This window comes from Peromyscus maniculatus, chromosome 16, assembly GCF_049852395.1.
Source record: "Peromyscus maniculatus bairdii isolate BWxNUB_F1_BW_parent chromosome 16, HU_Pman_BW_mat_3.1, whole genome shotgun sequence".
Classification (NCBI taxonomy): Eukaryota; Metazoa; Chordata; class Mammalia; order Rodentia; family Cricetidae; genus Peromyscus; species Peromyscus maniculatus.
This window is the reverse complement of record NC_134867.1, coordinates 16,506,913-16,531,866: the sequence shown is the minus strand read 5'-3', so window position 1 is coordinate 16,531,866 and position 24,954 is coordinate 16,506,913. Positions and strand designations below refer to the sequence as shown.

Below are 24,954 nucleotides of genomic sequence, written 5' to 3'. Positions count from 1 at the left end.
CCTTAGGTGAATAGAATTAAATTTTTAAAACTATTTTCAGTCCCATATTAGTTATACAGAATACACCTTGGAGGAAACCTTTTTATCCACACTATTTCCTACCCATGACCCCTAAGGAACTCACTTAAAATTCTGTTGTCATTAAATTGATGTTTCTAATGCTTACTCTTAAAGAGAATGTTCTACTATAATAAAGAGCAATAATCACCCAGGAGATAATTTAATTTTTATTAAATGTAAAGCTGATTTCCGGATATTGGAGATGATAATAGGTTTGCGGTGTTGGGTGCTTTTGCTGACTTCTGCCCACGAAATGCTGAGGAACAAGGCTAACTAAGAAGCCAGAAAACAGAAAGGACCATGCATGACTTCCTTAGTGGAGAAGTGTGAGCAGTTATTGGGTAAGGGATGGAAGGACTACCGAAAGCTTGGGACCACTGGACTCTGCTAAGATCTTACGTCTTTGGCGCCAAGAGCTGAAGGCATCTTGTTCCCGGAACTCAGCGAAACTCAGCACTGTGAAAAGGAACCCTGCCAGGAAAAGCCTCTACTTTGGAGGCTACAGCTTTTGCCCATGAAAGTGTTCCACTAGTGAGGAAAGGGCACATTGGGTCAGGAGGAAGATGTGACTAAAAGACCGTATCCTTTCTCTCTCTACCCCTAACTGGTTGATGGATCATGTCCAGGAAACCTCTCTTCTGAAGTTCTTTTCATTTCTTTTCTTTTAGGGAAACCATCTACATTCACCTCCGTTAGTCAGATGGTTTATTTCATTATTTATTTATTTATTTATTTATTTATTTATTTATTTATTTATTTATTTATTTATTTATTTATTTATTTATTTTACAATACTATTCAGTTCTACATAATAGCCACAGATTCCCTTGTTCTCTCCCTTCCTGCCCCTTCCCCTTCCCCCCAGCCCACCCCCCATTCCCACCGTCTCCAGATCAAGGTCTCCCCCGAGGACTGGGATCTACCTGGTAGACTCAGTCCAGGCAGGTCCAGTCCCCTCCTCCCAGATTGAGCCAAGTGTCCCTGCATAAGCCCCAGGTTTCAAACAGCTAACTCATGCAACGAGCCCAGGACCTGGTACCACTGCCTAGATGTCTCCCAAACAGATCAAGCCAATCGACTGTCTCACCTACTCAGAGGGCCTGATCCAGTTGGGGGCCCCTCAGCCTTTGGTTCATAGTTCATGTGTTTCCATTCATTTGGTTATTTGTCCCTGTGCTTTATCCAACCTTGGTTTCAACTGGCTCAGCCGTTAAAGGCTAGGCTCACAACCAAAAATATTTCATTATTTTGAGACAGGATTTCATGTGTCCCAGGCTGGTCTCAAACTCCTCACGTGGTCCAGGATGACCTTTAACTGATTTCCCAGCTTCCACTTCCTCTCAGAGGTGCTAGGATTACAGGTGTGCCTACTCCGTAGCTATGGAGAGTGAACCTCGGGCTGTGTCGATGCAGGGCAAAGCATTCCACCAACTGAGCTACAGCCACAGCCCCAACCATTTAAATTCCCTTTTCCCTCCATGGAAAGGAGTAATGAGGAAATGAGGATAAATCAATTTCAAGTGAGAAAGCTAAATTCTGCAACCCAGCCTTGTTTATCTTAAATTACTGCAGTCTTTTCCTGATTTCCCTCTAGCTCCAAGCCAGTTAGGGAGAGCTTTGTGTGTCTAGCCCATGGGTCACTCTTTGTACATTCTGTTCATCGGAGGGCAGAGCTGGCTGGAGTTTCGTTACTAGCTGTCTTGGACTCTGAAATTAGACCCCAATATTCTTCTCAGGGAAGAAAACTGACGAATGAGCCTTTACGGCTTGAGTGTTGGCTTATCTACCAATTGGAAAATGGGAATATTGTGCATGATTCTGAGAATCTGTAACTTGACCTTAAGAAAAGTCCCACCAGGAGCTGGAAAGATGTCTCTGTGGTTAAGAGGACCTGCTGCTCTTGCAGAGGACCCATGTTCAGTTCCCAGCGCCTACATGGTGGCTCACAATCTGTAACTTTGGTCCCAAAGGCTACAGTGCTATCTTCTGGCCTTTGTGGGTCCTGAGCATACACGGTGCACATACAGCCATGCAGGCAAGTACTCATATACATAAAATAAAAATAAAATAAAACTTTTTTAAAAAAAGAAAAGCCCAGTCAACATAAGTAGGTGTTGTAAAGCCCCCTAGGTTTCACTGGTAGCTGGGGGCTACCACTAAAATGAAAGGCTATTAAGATTAAATTAAATACTTATCCAACCAAATTTGGAAGTTGATGAGTGCTTTCCTTGTGAAAGGATGTCCTGCGGGGGAGAGGAGGATCACTGCTGTGAAGTGAAAAACAAAGGAAGATCGAATTAAGAGAGGAATTCTTATGCTCCTTTTTTAAACCATGTGTCACTACATAAGGTTAAACGAAGTGAGTAGCCAGGAAGTGAGGGAAATTACACCCGTTCATCTGAATCATTGTCAGGACCACATCAGTGACCTCCTAGGAATGATGCTTGGGGCACCTCACCAGGTCTAGACCTAGACATCCAGGGCACAACCTAAGCGATATCTTACTCTTTTCTTATTTCTTTCCGACTTTCATGGCAATTTGTGTATTCTCTTTATAACGTAGTAAATAAAATATTGCCAATATAGAGGCCAATATTATTCTGCCCTCATCTCACCCCCATTCTTAAGCTTTAACGAGCCTGATTACTCAGCTTCCCTCTCACACTTCCCTATTCTTCTTTGTGTGTGTACACAGCTATACAGGGTATTGTGTGTTCTGCATGTTATAAATGTAACGTAAATATCATACTGTTTCTCCTCAGTACCTGCCTTTTCCCTCAATAGTATACTCTCCATTCATAAGTAGAGATTTCTATGCTGTGAGATCTGCTAGAATTACTCTCCAAAGTGTTTGCACACCTGCCCTCAGATGGCTCATTCTTTACTGATTCACACAGATTTCTTTCCAGCTGGTGCTTCTCTTATCTTTTTGTGGTCTGTCAATCACTGAGATAGGTAGTGAGGATGTAAAGATGAATAAAATACTATCCCTGTCTTCACAGTCCAATCAGTGATCTCAGGGAACCAGGGGTGTAATTTTAAAATTGTAATATCATGTTCCATGTGCTCTTAATGAGGTATCTGTAATGTGTCATGTGAGTGACTAAGTCTGAGAGACTGGAAAAAGTGTTCCCAAAAGACAGAGGGGAACAAGACACCCTTGACCTCTGTGACATGTCACATAGGGGAAGTTAGGAGATGTGGTTTTATTAGAACAGAGAGAGCTAAAGTTTATCCTAAAGAGATGTTGGGTTTCTATAACATAATCTTGGATGTTAAGCTCAGGAATTTTATTTATTTGTGTAGCCATTAAGAGGCAGAAATATAGTGTGATAAGATCTTTTAAAAGTTAATTCTGATATAGAGCAAAGTAGAAGAAAGTGTGTGTGTGTGTGTGTGTGTGTGTGTGTGTGTGTGTGTGTGTGTGTGTGTTGCGGGAGAAGTATAACTACCATAGCTGAGGAAGGAGAACTGCTCAGGATCCTGAACTAGCCCACAGTATTGGAAACAGAGAAGAACTATCTTCATAGTATTTAGAGGTAAAACATTCTGTGGGATAACAGCACAGAAAGGGTGGTAGGAGATGGGAACTATCTGACCCATGAGGCAATAAGGGATGCCATGTAGAGAATTTTAAAATTGTATTAAAACTTACTAAAATCCACTCTGGTTTTTACTATGAACATAAAACAGCTATTCTAAACAAGGTCAGGGACCAAATGTTCCTCCATGAAAAACCTTCTGTGATTTCCATTCTGACAACTACCACAGTCACCGTTGGGTATCAACGGACAGCAGGTACATAAACTTCAACTAGCACACCCCAGCTGCTGGGTCTTCAGTCAGCAGTGCTCGTGTGTGTCTTTAGCACAGCCAGGAGCTTGGAGAATATCTAGTCCTCCGGGCCACCCAACACAGGGAATCTGAGTTTAGAGAGCAAGTCCCTAACAGTTCAAGAGCCGGTGAGTTCGCTTCAAGGCTGTTCTCTCGCCTGCGTGGGCCTTGGGACAAATCTCAAGAACACAGATTGGAAATAAATACCGATATCACAGTGATTACAAAGAAGAGAGGCCGCACACAGTGCGTGTTCTTTGCCATTCTGTGTGCAATTTTTTTTTGTCATACTTGAGGAATTTGTTCTTTTGGAAGTGTTTCTAAAAACTACATTTATAAAAAGCATATTTGTGTAATTTAGTAATGTTGGTCCATCACTTTTTTTCTTTTTATGTTCTTTCATCTTTATCGTTAATTGAGGGATAATATGAAGGGGAAGAAAAGACGCTTGGGAAAGGTTACAGTAATATTGGCATGGGACACATTAAATCCATGTGTCCATGGAAGTGGAGATGGACAAATTTGACATGAACTTAGAAGCAAGAAGTGACATAAAAGAGCCAGACTGGAGATATGTAAAGATTCACTAGTCATCACTATGTAGGAGACGATGTACTTGTGGGAGAACTTGACATCATTTGGCAAAGTTGAACTGATAGAAAAGAGAGAGATGCGTACCCTGGAAAACGCCAACCAAGTAAGGACAAGCAGAAGCAGAGACCCACTCTGATGCTCCGAAAAATAAAATGGAAAAAAGATAGTAGAAAACCGAGGCTAGAGTTTCTCTAAGAGAAGACAGCAAGAATCTCAAGGAGACAGTTAAACAATATTAACTACGAGAATGAGAACAGGACTCGGGGAAGGCAAGCCTTGGACATTCCTCTTCATTGTTAGCGCCTCATTGGGAGCGGAAACCATATGATAGACAGAGGCACAGGTTGTCGTGATGGAAGCAGAGCCAGTGTGAGTGAATTCAGGTGAGAAAACTCTGGGCAAGAGGGGAAGAAATGAAAGAGAATCAGGGATGAGGGAAGGTGTGTTTGGAAGTTTAGCCCAGAGAGGCGGTCAAGGTTTACCTACCTAACTCAGGACCCAGCACCTGTGTGGATTTGTTTTCCTCTCACAAGGACGATCGTGCAGAGATGGGTGGGGCTGTAATTTGAATCTAGAGTGCCTACCCAGTGGCTATGGCTAGAGTCTCCCCAGCCTGTGGCACTATTGGGAGGTGGTAGAATCTATAAGATGTGGAACCTGATAGATGGAATTTAGGACACTGGAGAATTTCATCATAGAAGCCAGTATTTGAACCCCAGATGTCCTCGCCTCTGCTCCCTTCTCCTCTTCTTTTTGTCGCTATAAAGTAAACAGACCATCTTCTGCCTCCCACTCCCACTACAATGTCCTGTGATGCCACAGAGCCAAGACTGTGAGGCCAAGCAACCCTGAACTGAAAGCTCTAAATCCATGAGCCCTTCATCCTAAAGAGTGACTTTAAGTTACTCAGGTGTTTTGTTACAGTGACAGAGAGCTGACTAATGGAGATAGTGTAGGAGGGAGAGGGAAGGAAAGCAGGGAGGAGGAGGGGATGGGGAGGAGAGGACAAATCGGTCAGAGTCTAAGTCACAGATGTGTGGATTCCAGAGCAGAGGCTCATCTTTCTAGTAACTAGAAAAAAAATTTTCTGGGATGGATAGAAGGCATAAAGACGAGTCAAAACAAATGGAGAATTTTAAAAAGAAGAGTGAGATTTTTCCAGCCGGTGGCCTCTCTGTTCTAACGAAAGAAACAAGATTATCTAATGAGAAGAAAGAAGTTCGGGCACATTTCTCCTTTCTATAAACTCACAGCAGCATTTCTTCAGTAGTTTGTGAGCCAGAGAGAAAGAACACGTGGAGGGGACGACCTTTCCCAGGCGCTCTCCGAATGTGAGCCTTCCTTCCTAGTGAGCCCCATGAGGAACACTGAAGTACTGACGGTCGGTCCCCAGGACAGAACACAGAAGTGGTGTCACCAAACGCAGTGGTGGTTGCTCAGCACCAAATCAGTGCAGAGTAGCTTGCCTGAGACCACTGAAGAAAAGACCTAGTCATCCATAACAACTCCACCTCCAAACTTCTTGTAAAAAGAAAAGGTAATATAGGGCCGGGTGGTGGTGGCACAAGCCTTTAATCCCAGCTCTCGGGAAGCAGAGGCAGTTGGATCTCTGTGAGTTCGAGGCCAGCCTGGTCTACAGAGTGAGATCCAGGAAAGATGCCAAAGCTACACAGAGAAACCCTGTCTCACAAAAAAGGAAGGAAGGAAGGAAGGAAGGAAGGAAGGAAGGAAGGAAGGAAGGAAGGAAGGAAGGAAGGAAGGAAGGAGAAAGAAAGAAAGAAAGAAAGAAAGAAAGAAAGAAAGAAAGAAAGAAAGAAAGAAAGAAAGAAAGAAAGAAAGAAAGAAAGAAAGAAAGAAAGAAAGAAAGAAAAGGTAATGTTGAATGATCCATAAAAAGCACTTGGCTCAGTGCTGGTATCTGTCCATAAATGTTAGCTATTGCTATTCTTTAAAAAGTCCCAGGTGCAGATGATGGCATTGCTTGTCATCTGGCAACATGGTTCCTTGTAAATGACTTAAGGAGTCATCAAAATCCCCCAAATGGCTGCACTTGAGGTCATTCTCTCTGTGTGATCTTATAGATGGCCCTGAAGGCTGAACCTCTTCCTTTCTTGGAAATATGTCCACAGCAGTTGCCCCTAGTAAGTTAAATAAGACTCAGTCAGTTTTCAGATTAAAAAAAAAATTGGCAGAGTCTAGGTTGTGTAATCAAGACCCAGAAGGCGAGGAGTGAAAAGAACACAAGGCAGTTACACAAGGCAATAGGAGCAGAATCCAGAGGAGAGAGCCAGATGTTAGCAGGAGACCTATTTCAAAAAAAGAAAAGGGGAAGCCTCATTACCTTATATAAATGACAATTGATGCTATAGACAAGCAACCTATAAAATATTTTAGTGTTCTAAGGAGAAAAGTTTAGGAAGTGCTCATTAATATTAGTGAGAAAACCATTCCAAACCCAGCATTTCAAATGGAAAATCTGTATAGCTGTAGGGGCTGTGAGCTTCTTGTTTGATCCTTTCAACTTGACAAATAGAGGACTATTTTAACAGAGCCTGGGTCTACTGGTATCTGTGGTCCTAATAAATGTTTGATGCACAGGGTATGGGGACAGTTACTTGAAATCTGAGAGTGGATCAGTGGTTTTCTACCAGGGAGAATACCCAAGAGCAAATCAAGAATGTTGAGCAATAGACATGTAAATATAGCATGAATGGCATGGTAACTTAACTAATCAAAAGATGTGGCTTAAGATCAGTCAGAATACTGTGATCCTCTGAGTTCCTGGGCATCTGATTCATTTTTCCCATCTTATTAGTGACTGAGAGAGCTAGAATGCTTTGCGAAGTGGACAAGGCATGGTGGTCTTGTACCCTAAACTTCAAGCACGAAGCTCTAAAGGCCACTTAGGAGAAAACAGCACTGTTGTCCATGTTCAGCTTTTATCTGCTTTGCTGTGGCAGTCAGAAGAAATGCCTTTGAGCTGGGGAGAAGGAGGGAATTCTGAGAAATGTTGAAACCACCCTACTAATCAAGCTGTGGTGAAATCACTGTCAAAATCTAAAAATTAACTTCACCTATTAAAATGCAGGGAATTTCAATTACGCAAATAAGTGCTTAGAAATACCCAAGGGAGGGAGTGTGGGTAATTTGCTCCAGATTCAAGTAAAATCAGTCAATCCTCCAACTTCTCCCAGAACACATTACATAAGGGAGCTAACTCAGTTACCTCGGTCCAGTACCTTGCCAGTGGTTTTATATGTGAAAAACAAGGATACATTAAGCCCTATCTGAGAGAGAGAGAGAGAGAGAGAGAGAGAGAGAGAGAGAGAGAGAGAGAGAGAGAGAGAGAGAGAGAGAGAGAACCAAACGTTGTCAGTAGCTTAATTTGGGGCTGTTTCCCATTACAGATATTTCTATGTTTCTGTTTTTATAAACAACAACAACAAACCTATGCAATTCCTCTTTGTTTATAAGTTGGTTTTTTTTTTTGTTCCTAGAGTCAGTCCTCTGCAGCAAAATCTAAATTGATGTGTTTGAATGCATGCAGTTGCATTGAATGCTGTTAGTTCTTTGAGAACAGAACTATCCAGATTCTTAAGTCTGTCCACGTCTTAGGCAGACGCAAACTGGGATTGTGAAGGACTACAGAGACTTTTAGAGTTCCTTCTCCCTAACTGAGGAAGAATACTTAGTTATGGTTCATTCAGCTTTATGTTTGCTTGTTTCATTTATTTATTTTTGTGCTGCTGCTGACAGTATCTTTCTTAAAGTGATTTTTTTATCATTTATTTAAACAAACAAACAAAAAAAAAAAACCAGAACCTGTTAACACTTTAATTAGACCCAAAACATGGTTGCTGGAACCAAGAAGAAAATAGATTTGTAATATACACACAAAGACCTAAGCAGAAAGACAACTTAATGGACATTCTTATATTTGAGAAATACCAACGTGGGAAGTAGTAACGACTCTGGATACTAGGGAGTAAATTCAGACTTCTACTTCAAGTCTCTTAATTAAAGCAAAAATTGGTGTATCAAAATTCCAAGTCTAATTCAGGAAGGAAGATGAAGTCATGTTGATATTTATAATGTTTGTAGATCCTTGGTTACAGACACAACGCAAGTGTCATTTGCAATTATTGGTTGGGACCTTTGAGCACAGCACCAGGGATGGAGAGCATGCACTTTGTCATGGGCTTTTGTTATAGTTAATTCACTGTCATTTGTTGCAGCTGGAGATTCCTATCTAATTCCCTACAGGTCATCGGTTCATCTATTTAGAGACCTCAAGATGTGTCTCTTATCCTCAGCTGGCCCTTTCAGATTCTTCCCAAATCCACTCAGTTCCCCACTTTGTTTGTTTTAATGAGCAACAAGGGACCTTAGATCTCAAGAGGATGCACTGGAGCTTTAAAATTATTTACTCACCAGACTTTTCAAAGAAATGCTGAAGATTTCAGATATTTAGATCTATGCAGAAGTGATGCTTGTGGTCCATTAATTTGTTCTCCCGTGACAGTGCTTGGGAAGCACAGTAGGTTTTCTATGAATGTTTCAAATAAAATCTTATTATTTAGCCGGGCACTTGATTTATGTAATAATTCCAAACACTTACACGTTTGCCACACCCAAAGGATGCAGACTGAAGTGTTCTTCAAAAGAAAATTATTTAGAAACTTTTGACATTTATTTTATTTTATGTGTATGAGTGTTTTGCCTGCATGAATGTTGTGCCCCATATGCATGCTGTGGGACCTTAGAGGTCAGAAGAGGGCATTGGATGCCTAGAAATAGAGTTATGGACGGTTGTAAACCAACATGTGCATGCTGGGAATCACACCTGGGTCCTCTGCAACAGCAACAAGTGCTCTTTATCACTGAGCCAACTCTCCAGCCCCCATGATTACATTTTTAAAGGAAACTCAAAAAGTGTTCTGTATGATGACATTATTGTCAGAATGAGTCTAGTTGTCCTCAAGGAGACTTATTTAAATGAGAGCAAAAATAACAAAATAGTTGTACAGATGGCATTGTTTGTCAAAACTTAATCTTGACTCATTATACTTCCATTATTAAATAGTTTATATCATGAGCTCATGATGACTTCTGGAAATAATGAAATCTATAATTGCAACATACATCGTCACCTCCAGTACCTTTAAGGATAAGTGCCATGTACAGAAATTACACCTAGTTTCCTCCTTCCACCTATAAATGGAAAATTAGGTAAGTATTTACATACATTGTTAGATAATTTGAAAATAATTGGCCCACATAATCTCATAGGCAGTGGCACTATTAGGAGACGTGGCTTTGTTGGAATGGGTATGGCCTTGTTAGAGGAAGTGTGTCACTGTTGGGATGAGCTTTGAGGTTTCCTATGTGGTGGTATTGTGTTCCCCAAAATATTGTGCATGCTAATAAACCTATCTAGGGTCAGAGACAGAACAGCCACAATATTAAACATAGAGGATAGGCAGTGGTAGCACACACCTTTAATCCTAGCATTCCAGAGGCAGAACTCCGTCTGGATCTCTGTGAGTTCAAGGCCACATTGGAAACAGCCAGGCATGGTGACACACGCCTTTAATCCCAGGGAGTGGTGGTAGAAAGCAGAAAGTTATATAAGGCGTGATGACCAGAAACTAGAAGCATTTGGCTAGTTAAGCTTTTAGGCTTTTGAGCAACACAGTTCAGCTGAGAGGCATCCAGTCTGAAGAAACAGGATCAGCTGAGGAATTGGCAAGATGAGGTGGCTGTGGCTTGTTCTGCTTCTCTGATCTTCCAGCATTCACCCCAATACCTGGCTCTGAGTTTGATTTTATTAATAAGACCATTTAAGATTCCTGCTACATTCCTATGTACAGGATACTGCCCAGTGTCTCAGTTGACTTCCTGTTGCACAAGATATAGGACTCCAGTACCACATCTGCCTGCATGCTGCTATGCCCTCTGTCGTGATGATAATGGACTGAACCTCTGAAACTGTAGGTGACCCATCCCAATTAAATGTTTTCCTTATAAGAGTTCCAGTGGCCATGGTGTCTCTTCAGAGGAATAAAAAACCCTAACTAAGACACATTGATTGATTTTCACTCCAAGACAGACCTCCTTACACCAATGATAGAGTAAGCAAATTAAAACTGTTTCTCTTTTTCTTCACAGCCATGAGTGAATGGCATTGATTTTTTTATTTTCATTTATTCATTCGTTTGTTTGTTTGTTTGTTTGTTTGTTAAGACAGGATTTCTCTGTCTAGCTTTGGAGCCTGTCCTGGAACTCGCTCAGTAGATCAGGCTAACCTCAAACTCACAGAGATCTCCCTGCCTCTGCCTCCCAGTGCTTGATTAAAGGCATGTGCCACCACCACCTGGCTAATCCAATCTTAATAGAGCTAGAGAAAGCTATAATAATGAGGCCACTTAATAATAAAGAAATACAAAAGGATTGGGTATGGTGATGAATACCTTTAACCCCAGCACTTGGGAGGCAGAGGTAGGCAGATAGCTCTGACTTCAAGACTAGCCTGGTTTACATAGCGAGTTCCAGGACAGCCAGGGCTTCACTGTCTTAAAACAACAATAAAGACGCACAAAAAAGGTCCACAGGTGATTCGGTGGTCAAAATGGCAATGTGACTGTAAAAACCATTTTAAAGGGAAGTTTTATCATTCAATTATTTTCATACATTAATAACCTAAATATTTGTAAACATTAGATTTATTTTTTGAAGAATATTCTTTTGGGATGTAAAAAAGAAATTTTAAACTATTCATTTCAGCCCACTTGTAATGTTTGTAATAATAACAATTTGCAAACAGTTATCCAAAAAGGAAGGCTTGCTTCAGTATGTTAATGATGTAATAGAAGTTCAAATTTAATGGAGAAAAAAAAAAAACCCAAAGATTATAAATCCCAAGTCTGGCATTTCTTATCTGTGTTTCTTCATTTAGCTGACTTACAAAGAAGACCACAGAGCCCCTGACTGTAAAATGAAGATAACAGAGCTCACTCCTAGCTTTCCTGTGGGCCAGATGAGAAAATTCTGCATGACCTACACTTGGATTCTGTGGACATTCATGTTCAATTAATTAAACATTCAATTTAATTAGTTATTGGGGTCAGCATATAATAGTGAAGAAAGATTAGCATTTGCTTGAACCACTTACAAAGTGGAATGGCCTTGTGAGAACCATACTTCACAAGCATCCTCAATGCTGTAATCCTATTACTAATGTTTCACAGGCCATGGGTCCAGAGATATAAATCCTCTGCATGTTCTTTTTTTTCCCCCTTAAGACAGGGTCTCTTGTAGTCCAGGCTGACCTCCTGAATATCACCATGACCAGTTTATTCAGTGCCAGGGATCCTCCCACCTGAGCCACATACCAAGCCCCTTTGAATTATCTTAAAGTTTGTTCACCCATATATTATTATCATTGTCTTCTGTAAGAAAGTCTTCTCACATGGAAAAAGGAGTTGAATGTTGTAGTCAGAAGTTTTCCTGTGTCCTGCCTAGTCCTGCAGCCGCTCAGTCCCAAGTAAACACACAGAGGCTTATATTACTTACAAACTGCATGGCCTATGGCTCAAGCTTCTTCTTAGCTAGCTCTGATCACTTAATTCAACCCATTTCTATTAATCTATATGTTGCCACATAGCTATGATGTTACTGGTTTGCTGGCATCTTGTTGCTCCTTGGGTGGTAGGCTGGTGTCTCCCTGACTCTGCCTTTCTCCTTCCTGTATCTCTGCTTGGACTTCCCACCTGTCTCTAAGCTGCCTTGCCATAGGCCAGTGTAGCTAGAGTTTTCCTGCTTTGCCCACAGTCAGGACAAATCTTTGTCACCCGCCAGTCCCACAGCCGCTCAGACCCAACCAAGTAAACACAAAGACTAATATTGCTTACAAACTGTATGGCCATGGCAGGCTTCTTGCTAACTGTTCTTTTATCTTAAATTAACCATTTCCATAAATCTATACCTTGCCACATGGCTGGTGGCTTACCGGCGTCTTCACATGCTGCTGGTCATGGCGGCGGCTGCAGTGTCTCTCCGCCTCAGCCTTCCGCTTCCCAGAATTCTCCTCTCTCCTTGTCCTACCTACTTCCTGCCTGGCCACTGGCCAACCAGTGTTTTATTTATTGACCAATCAGAGCATATAGACCATCCCACAGCACTTCCCCTTTTCTTTTTTTAAAAAGGAAGGTTTTAACTTTTACACATCTCCAAAGTCAGCTTGGTATATTTGGGAATTTGGGCGTAGCTTCTCTTAACTACTTCCTGCTGGAGGGGGGGCGCTGTGTCTTATGGGGACACAAAGAAAATTTTAGGATCATGGAGTAGTCCGTGAGACCGTATCGTCTGAGCCAGTTGCCTTGAAACAATTCTGGATGTTGGATCATCTGGGCCATGGTGTCATCGGAGACCTTTCAGGTGGTCTTGGCTGGTCAAACCTGATGTATCTTAATCTGGAACAAATCCATAGCCTCTGGCTTTCTGTGGAAACAAAAACAGAGCCTCCTTTCCAAAGCAACATATCCTTACATCCAAATTTTGAAGTCAAGGTACCTTTAAAATATACATTTTGGCACAACTCAACAGCTTTTGCAATCAAATGTTTTTCTTCAGTTACAAATATCAAAGAGAACATAATCCAGATTCTCTGTGTGGTAGCCATCTTTATGCGGCTTATGTTTTATATTACCTTGAACCTATTGCTTTAAACTGTAGCCTTCTTAGCACTGTGGCTGCTGGCTCCACCCACTTTAGCTTCCCAACATGGCGGTGGTACGTTTTCCGCCAGCTCTGGGAGTCATCAAGTCTCAGAAATAGTGGGTCTACACTTTTATCCAAGCAGCATGTAGCCCAGAAACCTCTTTTTGTTTTGTACTAGCAAAGGCTAAATCCACCACGCAGCTTAATGTGCCACTTGCAGAGGCCTCATTCCCTCCATACTGCAGATCGAGCGCACATGCCAGGAACCCGCCAGTAACTCAAACCGGCAGCTGCTGCTCATTTGAGAGAGACAATTAGGAACTGTTTTTAGCTCCGTTTTAGAATCTTTTCTCAGGTTTTAGGTGGAAACTCTTGCCCTCTCGTTGGGCGCCATTTGTAGCTAGAGTTTTCCTGCTTTGCCCACAGTCAGGACAAATCTTTGTCACCCGCCAGTCCCACAGCCGCTCAGACCCAACCAAGTAAACACAGAGACTTATATTGCTTACAAACTGTATGGCCGTGGCAGGCTTCTTGCTAACTGTTCTTTTATCTTAAATTAACCATTTCCATATACCTTGCCACGTGGCTGGTGGCTTGCCGGCGTCTTCACATGCTGCTGGTCATGGCGGCGACTGCAGTGTCTCTCTGCCTCAGCCTTCTGCTTCCCAGAATTCTCCTCTCTCCTTGTCCCACCTACTTCCTGCCTGGCCACTGGCCAATCAGTGTTTTATTTATTGACCAATCAGAGCATATAGACCATCCCACAGCAGGCCAGAGCAGCTTATTTATTAGCCAATGGGAGCAACGCATATTCACAGCATACAGAAGAATATCCCATAGCAGAATGTGGCATCTAAAAGCATTCACAGGGGATGGAGGAATGGATAGCTCAGGATTTATAAGCACTGGTTGCTCTTTCAGAGGACCCCAGTTCAGTACCTAGCACCCACATGGTGCCTTGTAACTATCTGTAACTCCAGTGCCAGGGGATCTGACACCCCTTTTGACCTTTGAGGGCAATGGGTACACATGTGGTGCACATACGTACATGAAGGCAAGACATTCAAAATTTATTTTTTTTAATTGTTAAGAAATTGAAATCATACAAAACACCATCTAGAAAGAAAACTGACAGACATGAATTAATTTACAAGGAAGGCCATTATCTTTCAATAGGCCTGCCCATGGCACAGTGGATAAGAATTATTACTCAGGAGCAACATTGAGAAATACAGTTCTGCTTTCATTCTTGAACATGTCTGTATTTTAATGGTAAAGGGTATGTTTTTGTCAGTTCCTCCATACTTTCAAGAAGAAACTTAATAAAGAGATCTTGGACTTTCTTGTAAACCATGGTAGAATATTTTCATGTAAAGAAATAGTCTTAAACTTGACTTCCTTTGGAATAATTTAACTTCTCTCAAAACACTTAACTCTGTTCCAGGGAATCTCTGAAACTCTATAACACAAGGGCCAAGATACCCCATCCAAATGATGGCATCAGAATCTCCACATGCCCAGGACTTACAGTCACCTATATGTTGCATTTGTTTGGTGTTTTAAAAGTGCCTCCCATCTGGATACAGGATTTTAACACATAATTCTTTTGGATGGACAGAGTCAATAGGAAAGGAATTCACCAGGTTTCCCTTACCCTGTCGGCAAGAAGCCAGAGGCGGGCTCAGCACAGCCCAATCACTGCCTCCTGTCTTCCTATCTCTCATGGTGTAATCTTAAAGACAAATCATCCTCTGCCCCTGGTCACAGCTCAGCCTGGGGAATAGATAAACTCTCAGACTCAACCCTCCCCCTAACCTTGGCACAAGGTGATTTCATCCATCACACAGTCCTGTCTGCTGGACTATTGAGAAAGACCAATTCAGCCCTAGGAGAGGGTGAAGTGTGGGTTAGGAGTGTATGCCACTGAGTTTCCAGAAGCCCATATGCCCCAGCTGTGCTATGGGTCTCTAAACCATTCAAATCACCACATGTTGACTGAGCAATTAATGTAAATAAGGGGCCATTCATGATCTTGGTTCAAACCCAGAATCGTTGGAGGAAGAGCTTTTTTTTTTTTTTTAAAGCAGCTCTGCTATTTTTCTCTAAATCTGAAATTATTTTAAAATGCAAATGTGTTTATTAATAAAAAATGGATCCTTTGGCTTTGACGTCAGAAGAGCTGAAGGTCCCCAAATGACTGTAATATGCTCAGCTACAGACCCAGGAGCCACTGTTTGGAAACTACCAGGCTAATTTACATCCAGATCTTCACTACTGTCAGCCCTTTCTCGTATAACTAAGACCCCGAAAATTGCAAAATGCTGCACATTGTGGCCCATCAAATCCATTTTTATTAGTCATAAGCAGAATTCACCTTAAATAAAGCTGAGAACTTTAAGGCACACATAGGGATCTTACTGTCATGTGATTGTCTTTGCTGAGGGAGACGCTGTGTATATAGAGCTGAATCTATCGCCTGATCTCTACCAATAGCATTCAAGAGATGAATTATGAACATTGCAGTTAGATACACCTGCCTGTATACTGCACCATAGTAAAAACATGTATGTCTTAACTTGAGGAAACACAAAACAAGCAAACAAAAAGCATGTGAAATCAAATGTTCTAGTTAAGCCCTTCCGGTGGCAATTTTAGTGTCTTTCTCTTTTCTTCCCTCTTGGTTTGGAGAAACTGAGGAAAAGGCTTACTGTCTACTACAGACTGTCTACTCCCAGACTGCCATTCTCTCATTTGGGTGAAATTTCTTTGACTTTACATCATGAACAGATGTCATTATTACCTTTTGTACTTTCTTCAAATGAATATTAATTTTCAGTTTTAGGATCCAGATTGCTGGTTTTTAGGCAATAAAATACTTGTTTCTCTGTAGTTTTAGGGTCCAGATTGGTGCTTTTATACTGTGAATTACTGTGTTTCTTTGCAGAGAAAAGAAACAAGGGGGGATGGATTCACGTAAGAGTCAGAGGGACTCAAGAAATATACAGTGAAAACCGTCCTGGTATCCAAGACAGTTCAAACTATATTGGGTCAGTGTGGGGTGTGATGTGAAATGTTCTTTGTAAGTCTATGGAAACAATCTAGATTCTTATCTGTCTGTGATACCGATTTTCCCAGCACCACTGAGACGTCTCAGTAAATCATGAAATACATATCTGTAAGTCCAGTCACATAGAAAGAGAGCAGTCTCAATAATATTTTCCCACTGGAGGCTCTGGTGGCACAGGGAAGGGAGGTGACGGGAGAGTGACTCATTAGTGTACAGGTCAACGGGTACACAATCCCACAAGCCACTTGGCTTCTCTGTGGTTTGTCACCCAAATGAAGAAAAATAATATGTTCTCACAAATTACGAAAATCAGTGAAGTTCGTGATCAGGACCACACAGGCTTGGACTAGTATAGGATCTCATTCACTTCCCAACCAGGACCTCTGCAACATTGCAGTCTAAAAACATAGAGGGGATTTTGTTTGTTTGTGCTGAGTGTTTCTTTTCTTTTCTTTTTTCTTTTTTTGTTTTTGTTTAATTGTATATGTATGTTTGTGGTGGAGGTCGGGCGACAGTTTTGTGGAGTTAGTCTTTTTCTTCCTCCTTTACCTGGGTTGTGAGTTCTGGGGATCCAACTCAGATCACCAGGCTTTCGTGGAAAGCATTTTTACCCACTGAGCAATCCTTCCAGCCCCTGGTACGGAGTTCTTTAAAAGCTCACATTTATGAAAGGCACAACTCTAAGCTATTATGGCATAGTCAGTCATTTGAAACTGTGGGTCCTTATTATAGGGAGTGTCACACAACTCTCTCACCTTGAGAAAAAACTAGCTGTGGTCTGATTTGGCTTTGTGTTGCTTGGATTGGAAAAAAAGAAAAGGGAAATTCTCTCTCTCTCTCTCTCTCTCTCTCTCTCTCTCTCTCTCTCTCTCTCTCTTTTCCCTCCCTCCCTCCCCCATCTCTGTATCTGTCTCTCTGTCTCCCCATCTCTCTCCCATCTCTGTCTCTCTGTCTCTCCTACCTAAGATCTCCTCCTCCTTCTTCCTTACAATGATGGAACCTTGTTGAGTGTTCCTCTTGCTCAGAGCAAAAGAAGAAAAGAAACTGTACAACAAATAAGATTGTGTAGCCACCTCTGTTGCTGAATGGCCATACAAATAGCACACATTCATGTTTTGTTAAAAAAAAAATTTGTTTAATAATTGCCTCTTATGCCGGGCGGTGGTGGCGCACGCCTTTAATCCCAGCACTCGGGAGGCAGAGCCAGGCGGATCTCTGTGAGTTCGAGGCCAGCCTGGGCTACCAAGTGAGTCCCAGGAAAGGCGCAAAACTACACAGAGAAACCCTGTCTCGAAAAATCAAAAAAAAAAAAAAATAAATAATTGCCTCTTATTATTTTGCTCAGAAAATGCTGGCCAGAATATACCTTTCCAATAATGAAAATGCATGCCACTGTCTGTTTCAGAGATGCAACGCTGGATTCTTTCGCACGTGGTCAGGAGAATGTTCACCCTGTGACTGTAACGGCAATTCCCAGGAGTGCTTGGATGGCTCTGGCTTCTGTCTGGTGAGTCAGGGGACATGCAGGGGAAAACGGCCAACCAAGCTCTTTTCTACATTTCAGGTTTTCCTACAAAATATATCGTGTCAATGCATTCTGATTGCAAGTGTTCCCTGAGGCTTTGCATGAATGTGCATACATGCTCCAGGAGGGTCCTGGCCTCCCTCCCCTGGCAGCTGGCTTCCTGCTGTTGACCAGTGGTGATGGGTTGAAAATAATACACAGGAGAACCCCCACCCTCCAGATTCCACTGTAACAGTATAGTTTGCCAAATGTTCGGCTTCATCCCACGTAAACCAGAGTACAGCCGTTGTCCCGTAGCCTGCTGCAGCATGTAAGATAACCATGTCTATGGATCTCAATGATTTTTTTAAGCGTTGCTGAAACCAACTAGCTGATGAAGATGAATGCTTTAGTCCTTCTGCTCTTTATAATTCTGCATTCAAGCCCGAAACAGAGCTTTTTCCTCCTTCACTAAGACGATTTCCCCAGCAGACAGCTTTTCAGAGAACCAGATACGGATGGAGACAGAGAAGGCTGCCAGAGTTAAAGACTTTGCTGAACACCTCACGTTTCCGAGACTGGATTGACAACTTAGTAAAAATGGCCGCTGAAGCACAGACCAGAGCGGCTCCAGTAGAAGCCACGACATGACTGACGTTTGTGTGGGCTAACCATGCTCCTCTTCAGCAACGATAAGACATGGTGGTTCTGTGCTTCAGATTCCTGTGTGGAAAAAGGGCCTTCCCAAACTGCAAGAGCAGTTTCATTTAAACCACAACAAAACTTACCTAAATACACTCAAAAGCACTTAATTATCCCTACTGAATGGATAATTTTTATTATAAATGGCCTCTGAGGTGTGTGCCTTAAAGGTGCAATTTAACTCACATTTCATATTAAGATGCAAATTAGAAAACATTTATTATGAACCTAGTGGTTGTCACTTTTCTAGAGACAGGGGATTAATTGGCAAAATACTAAATTTTGTTATTTTGTCATTTGGGTATTTTTTTTTAATCATGGTATTTGTGTGTCCCCCCCCCCCCAATAGTCTTAAATAACCATTACATCCAGGATGTCCTCCACAGCCCTGTAGGCACACACAGCTGCCAACATCTAGCCCTTTTTAATGCTTTCATCTCCGGTTTCCTGTTATTTTAATCCCAGTGACATTTGGGGGGAAATCCCATGCATACACTTGAACTAACAATGTACATTACTGATAACGTGACTAATTAAAGGTTTTTTGTTACCTGATTTATTAAACTGTAAGACAGAAGGGATCACTAGGCCCATCAGCTTCCACCAGACAACTGGCAAAATGAGTGAGTGGAATCCGTGAAAGAGGAGGCAAAGCTCGCTCGCTCTGCTAGTGTCCATCACGAGCGACATGAAGCCACAGCTGTGACGATGTTTTCAGAATAGGAACAGTTGTAGTTTTCGATCTAGACATGGGCGTCTGAGATGATTCATCATCACAGGGTCCCTTCTCCGATTCTGGTAGTGCACCAGGACATTAAACACTCATGTGCATCAATTGTCAATCTTCCTACAATTACTTTATTCCAAGATAGAAACTATCCACAGGAAGAAATAGCTATCTCTCTCATATTAATGGTGGTGACCCCATTATACTCTATTCAGAGAGGAATGTTTTTCCCTCTAATTTAAGAAAAGTGTGCTCAGTGGGGAAAGTAATAAATATATACTAAGTGTATTATATGTATATACATACATACTATAAGTATAAGTGTATTTGAAATTCAAGGAGAAAAAAAATCACCTACAACCTATTTTCCAGGTTATCATGTTTATATTCTTACCAATTAAAATTTTAAAAGGACACAAATTATATTTAATTACACAAATAAAAGATCAAAATTAGCCCAAGACAGACAGACACACACATACCCTAAACTTTGCAGGTGATTTCTAAGGTCATTGGTTACTCTCCACTACCTGATGAGAGAAGGCCCTATTGCTGAAGACATTGATAACTTATGTCATGGAATGTGAAGACACTGAACTGGTACCTAACTAGAAGCTTCACTCCTGTTCACTAGCTTTCATGGTGCTGAAGGCGGTTTTCATACTATCAGAAGAGAAAGTAATCATCAACATGACCCAGCTACAAACCCTGAGGCTTAGAACAGCAAAGTGCCTGCAAGATACACTGGTGTAATGGTGGCATGAATGTCATGGGAGTCACCAAGTCATCTGGTTGACTTTAAGGCCCACTCCATGAGATCAAACTCATACCTGGCACTGCTAAAGTGGCCACGGTCCCAAGACTAGATGATGATAAGTCATGGGCCATGGGAAAATCCACTACTTTTATTTCACTAAAGAAGCACAGCAATGAAATGACTATTGATGACGTATTGCTATACCCCGGTTTTGATGATTTTTTTCAGTCTATTCCAAATGTTAAAAAATCTGGCATTTTGCAAACAGTCAGCTGTCAGTTTGGTTCCATGATAGCCAACATTGGATACAAAGTCAAAAAATGTCAAGATTTAAAGAATGGTAAGGATGAATAGCTTGGTGGAGTCCCCTTCTGCTTTGTGCATCAGTACAGAACACAGCGGGAGGTGAATGCAGATACAAGATTCTCTGGACAGTTTCCATCCTTGCCCTTGCAACAACTTAGTCTTCCTCTTCATTCCCCACCTCACTTAATGACAGCACCATTCTGTCAGAAGCCCCAAGGTCTTCATCAACTTCCAATGCTTCCCCAACATTTAGTTTGATCCTAGATTCCCAACAGCTCAAACTGTTAGGTGGCAGCCTCTCTTCTCTGACCTGCTCCGATCTCAATTTAGGACCACACACACAACCCCAAGGATCCCTCTTTTTAAGATGCTCCAAAGCAAAGGTTTCTTCTGCTTTTAACCACACTGAGCACACGGCTACCTAAACCACTTCTGCACTTTGACACTCTGCCTAAATTTGCCCTTTATGGGCGACTTCTTGAAGGACAGCTTCAAGGCCTGGTTGAGGTCACAACATCTCAACTAAGCCTTCACATTCCTCAGTCATATCCCGGAGCACACAAGGCTATTCTTTGTTCCTTTCATGAGCCTATGAGTTCCTCAAATACGGAAACTGGGTCTTCCTCATCTTAATACCAGTTGCAGCTCCTTATCCATCATGTATCAGCTTAATCCAGGTTTATTAACTGAATAAATGCTTTAGTAACTGAAATGATAAAACAATGACTTCCATGAAAAAAAATCTTTTAATTAATTTTCTAATTTATGAGCTATTTATGTCACTCCTTTGTTGCAGTAAGATAAACTGCCTTTTGCTGGAGACTATGGCTCGGACTCAATTCAGAGTAACTAATTAGCGGCTAATACTCTCCAGACACTCGCTTCTCTAAGTGGAGCCCAAGCCAGGCACTGGCAGTTACACAGGGGCTTGATTGGGATGCAGCCTCTCGGGTTGCAGCCCACTGGTCCTGCATCAGAATCTGCACTTTTGCCAGTGCATTAAGAGACACATAGGCACTGAAGTTGAAGGAGTGCTGATGGACACATCCCATTCTCAAACTTCACGAACTTCACGGACCCTTTATACTTTTATAAATTAATGGAGATACCAACATTTTATGTAGCTCCCTGCTTCTCAAAACTGTGGCTTCTGACACCCCTCCTCACCCCCACCAATAACTTTTTTTTCCGTCAGGTTTGTTTCCTGTTTGGGAAAGGGCAGAGTGTTGAATGTGGGAGCCCAGCTGGGAGACCGGCTCCCACATTTTACGACAGGGTACTCTTGAGCAGTGAGGGAATAAGAGATATTAGATAGAAGGATAGGGGGAGAGAGACAGATAGAAACACAGGATAGCCTCAGGAGGGCCTGGATCCTTATCCACCGGCCCCTTCTGTCTCTTCTAGAAGGCTATTTATAGGAATGCCAAGGGGTGGAACAAAAGACCTCCCCCCAGCACAGCCAAGTGCAGACCCTTTCCAATCACTTGATAACCACACACGTGGTCACCACACACGTGGTCAAGCAATCCTCTAATGTAGCCCTGCTGGGTAAAGCAAGCTCAGATCTCACTAGGAAACCTTTGTGGGCCCCCACAGATGAAGGTGAAGGAGCATTTTGCAGTTTCAGGGTTAAAGACTTGCAGAGAAAGAACCCTGAAGGCCATCTAGTCTAAAGCTTCATTGTGCAAAGAGACTGGAAAGACAAGAAGATCAAGGCACTGTTCCATGTGAACTAGTTAGAAAATGAAAAGTGTCTCCGGCACTGTCTCTACCAGGCCCCCTCCCTCACACTGTTATCCATGCCTTCCAGGGGGAGTCATAATAAATTGTTTCTAAGAGGCAGGTGAGAAAAGTCTGTGTTTGCACTCTGGTATTTTAGCGGTTGAGAGAGATTGCATCGCTTTGCCCTTGAACATTGCTACCCATGGCTTCTACAAATAGAACTGAAGCCTTGAAGGGGAATCCAAAGCATCCATCAAGTGACAAAGCGACAGAACTGAGAAACAGCCCGTTTTTGTACCTTAATGGTCACGTCAGCCATTAGAGACGGCCTGTGATCTCAGAATGTTTTCTTCTGGGCAGACCTGTTCCATCTGTGTAACAAGGACTCAAACAAATCTACCTCCAGTTTACAAGCATCCTTGCAAATGTCTTGTGGTTCAGGTGCATGGTCGTTGTTTACCGCTCATTGTCTTTCCTGAGAAGGGCATTGTCCCCGAGTTCGGGCTCATTTTGGATGTGCATTGCCTTTATTTTCTCAAGTTGCTAGTTCATCATTGCATGTTTTCTCTCTTCTAATTAATTTCCCTAAATATCTCCTGTGGGATGGCTGAGCACATAACGCAGTTTTAAAGACTGTGCGGGAACTGTGTCAACACACTCTTGCCTGCCTATCAAACTTTATTTTTAAGAATTCTCACTGATCACACAGTCTAAGACAGAGTCTAATTTCTTTTCTGCTGCATAATTATACTTCATATCCATACCTAATCCATACCAGTGGGCTAAATACTTGAGGAAGGTCCAGTCAGGATAGCTTGTTGCCCACATAGGACTCCTCCTGTTGGACTACTGTGTTGTACTGAGGACCTACCTCACCCATGTTAATTGTGATACAGTGCTAAATAACCCAGTGTGTTAGGGAAGAGGGGCTAAGGCTGGGAACAGTTAGCTCAGTGTGGGCAGTGGAACGCAGGCAGAACTGTGAGGGGAGAATTGGAAAGAACCTTCTGGAGATTTTGAAGCCTGCTACAGTCAAGGCAGAAGGAACAGCCTAGTTTATGCCAGTCTTCCTATTTGTTACTTTTATCACAAATGGAAAATTATGCAAATCAACCTGCCTGCTATTTCTGATGTATCGTTAACCACGATGGCAAACCATTAGCAAAAAGTCTTTCTCTTCCTTCTCCGTCATGTGCGCCACAGCCTGACATATGTGCCCTTCCAGGCCCGTAAACCCTTATTGGTTCTGCTGTCATGGTTAAGCACTATGGGACTATTATTTGTTTTCATTTAATATTCATTCCACATCAATAAGCTCAAGCATCCAGAACACCTAGAGTGTGGTAGTTCTAATTTTCCTTCTGAATCAAGATGGGTAACTAATGAGTCCCCTCTGCATGCAGACTCCAAATAGAGTCCGCAGCCTGCCAGTGCACACACGGACCAGCAGGATGCACGCATCCACCTCCACCTCCACTTCTAGCTCCGGCTAGGACTAACATGGACGCTTTATGTTGCTGCACACCATGGGTTCTGGCAGGCCTGATGCCCCTTTGTTTGAAGTAAGCCAGGGTGTTACATTTGCTGTCTGTGAAATTTCTTCGTTCTTCTCACTGTTCCTATTTTCCATCCCACAGCACTGCCAGCGGAATACAACAGGGGAACACTGTGAGAAATGTCTGGATGGCTTTATTGGGGACTCCATCAGAGGCGCACCCCGACTCTGCCAGCCGTGCCCCTGTCCCTTGCCCCACCTGGCCAAGTAAGTCCTAAAGGCAGATGGCCTCTGCCTAGAATAATGACTATCCTCACAATTATTCTTCGGCTCTACACAGAGTTCCAAGGTTTGTCCATAGCCAAAACTGAATGCTTCCAGTTGAGAAAAGTGTAAGAAAGCGCTCTGGCCTACAGACACTTTTGGGGGGAGCTTAAGCACTTGCAGGTACCAGATTTGGGGTTCCCTCAAGCACTCTTGTGTTTAATTATTTGCTATAATTATTCACAAAGCTCAAAACAGCATTATACTTATGGCTATCAGTTTATTTCAATGATACAATTGAGGAAGAGCCAAATGAGGTAACCTCTAAGGAAATATATGTAAATAAATTGTAGTTTGGAAATCTAATTGGTCTTAATAATAAAAACTCGGAGTCAGATAAACCTGGAGTCGGATATTGGGGGTGAAAGCTGAAAGATCAGAGCAGCAGAGCAGCCAGCTACTAGAAAGACTTCTTTCCTCTAGGAATCCTCAGACTGAAAGGGCCAAGCTCCTGTCTCCACCCCCACTTATCATTTCCTTTCTCCACCCAGCCATATCACTTCCTGTTTCCTCCTCCCAAGTGCTGGGATCCAAGGCATGAGATCCCAAGTGCTGGGATTAAAGGTTTGTGCCACCACTGCCTGGCCTCTAATGGCAGGCTCCGCACTCTGTTATCCAGGCAAGCTTTATTTGCTAGAGCACAAACAAAATACCACTACAATAAATAATGTATGAAAGACATGAATAATGTAGGAAGGAAATACAGGGGAACAGGAGGAGAAGGTTCAGAAATCCCACACCTGAACCCCTCTTCTCAAAGGTGTCTCCGTGTGGGAAGAACCCAGAAGCTCCTGAGCCCCACTGTTCCAGACTTCTCACACAAGTTTCCTTTCAGAGGCATGATGATTGGCCATTGTAGACTGAGCTTAGAGATTGGGAGGGGGGGGGGCTTTGAAGTTCTAGCCCTTTAGTCATGGGAAGGTTTCCTCTAGTGACCACACCCACACTGAATCTATTAAAGGGTCCTTAAGTCTCCTCATTAGCATACTCAGGTACAGTATAAAAAGAGGCTTTTTATAAACTAAGAAAAAATGTCTTTCCACTTGACAAATTCAAGAGTTATAGAAGCTCTTTACTAAAAATGGGAGGTCAGAGTGTAAATGTGTTTTTAAACAGAATCATCAACAGCATAGGTGTATTGAAT

At 42.3% G+C, this 24,954-nt stretch overlaps 1 protein-coding gene across 2 annotated transcripts in view; it reads left to right on the top strand.

Moving 5' to 3' along the window:
* Positions 1-24,954, top strand: part of Lama4 (laminin subunit alpha 4) — a 152,172-nt gene that overhangs the window by 22,954 nt on the left and 104,264 nt on the right. For both annotated transcript variants that reach the window (XM_016002796.3, XM_042262061.2), the window contains exons 2-3: positions 17,679-17,780; positions 23,629-23,753. In XM_016002796.3, the coding sequence (XP_015858282.1) occupies positions 17,679-17,780; positions 23,629-23,753 (227 nt within the window). The remainder of the gene's footprint in view (positions 1-17,678; positions 17,781-23,628; positions 23,754-24,954) is intronic.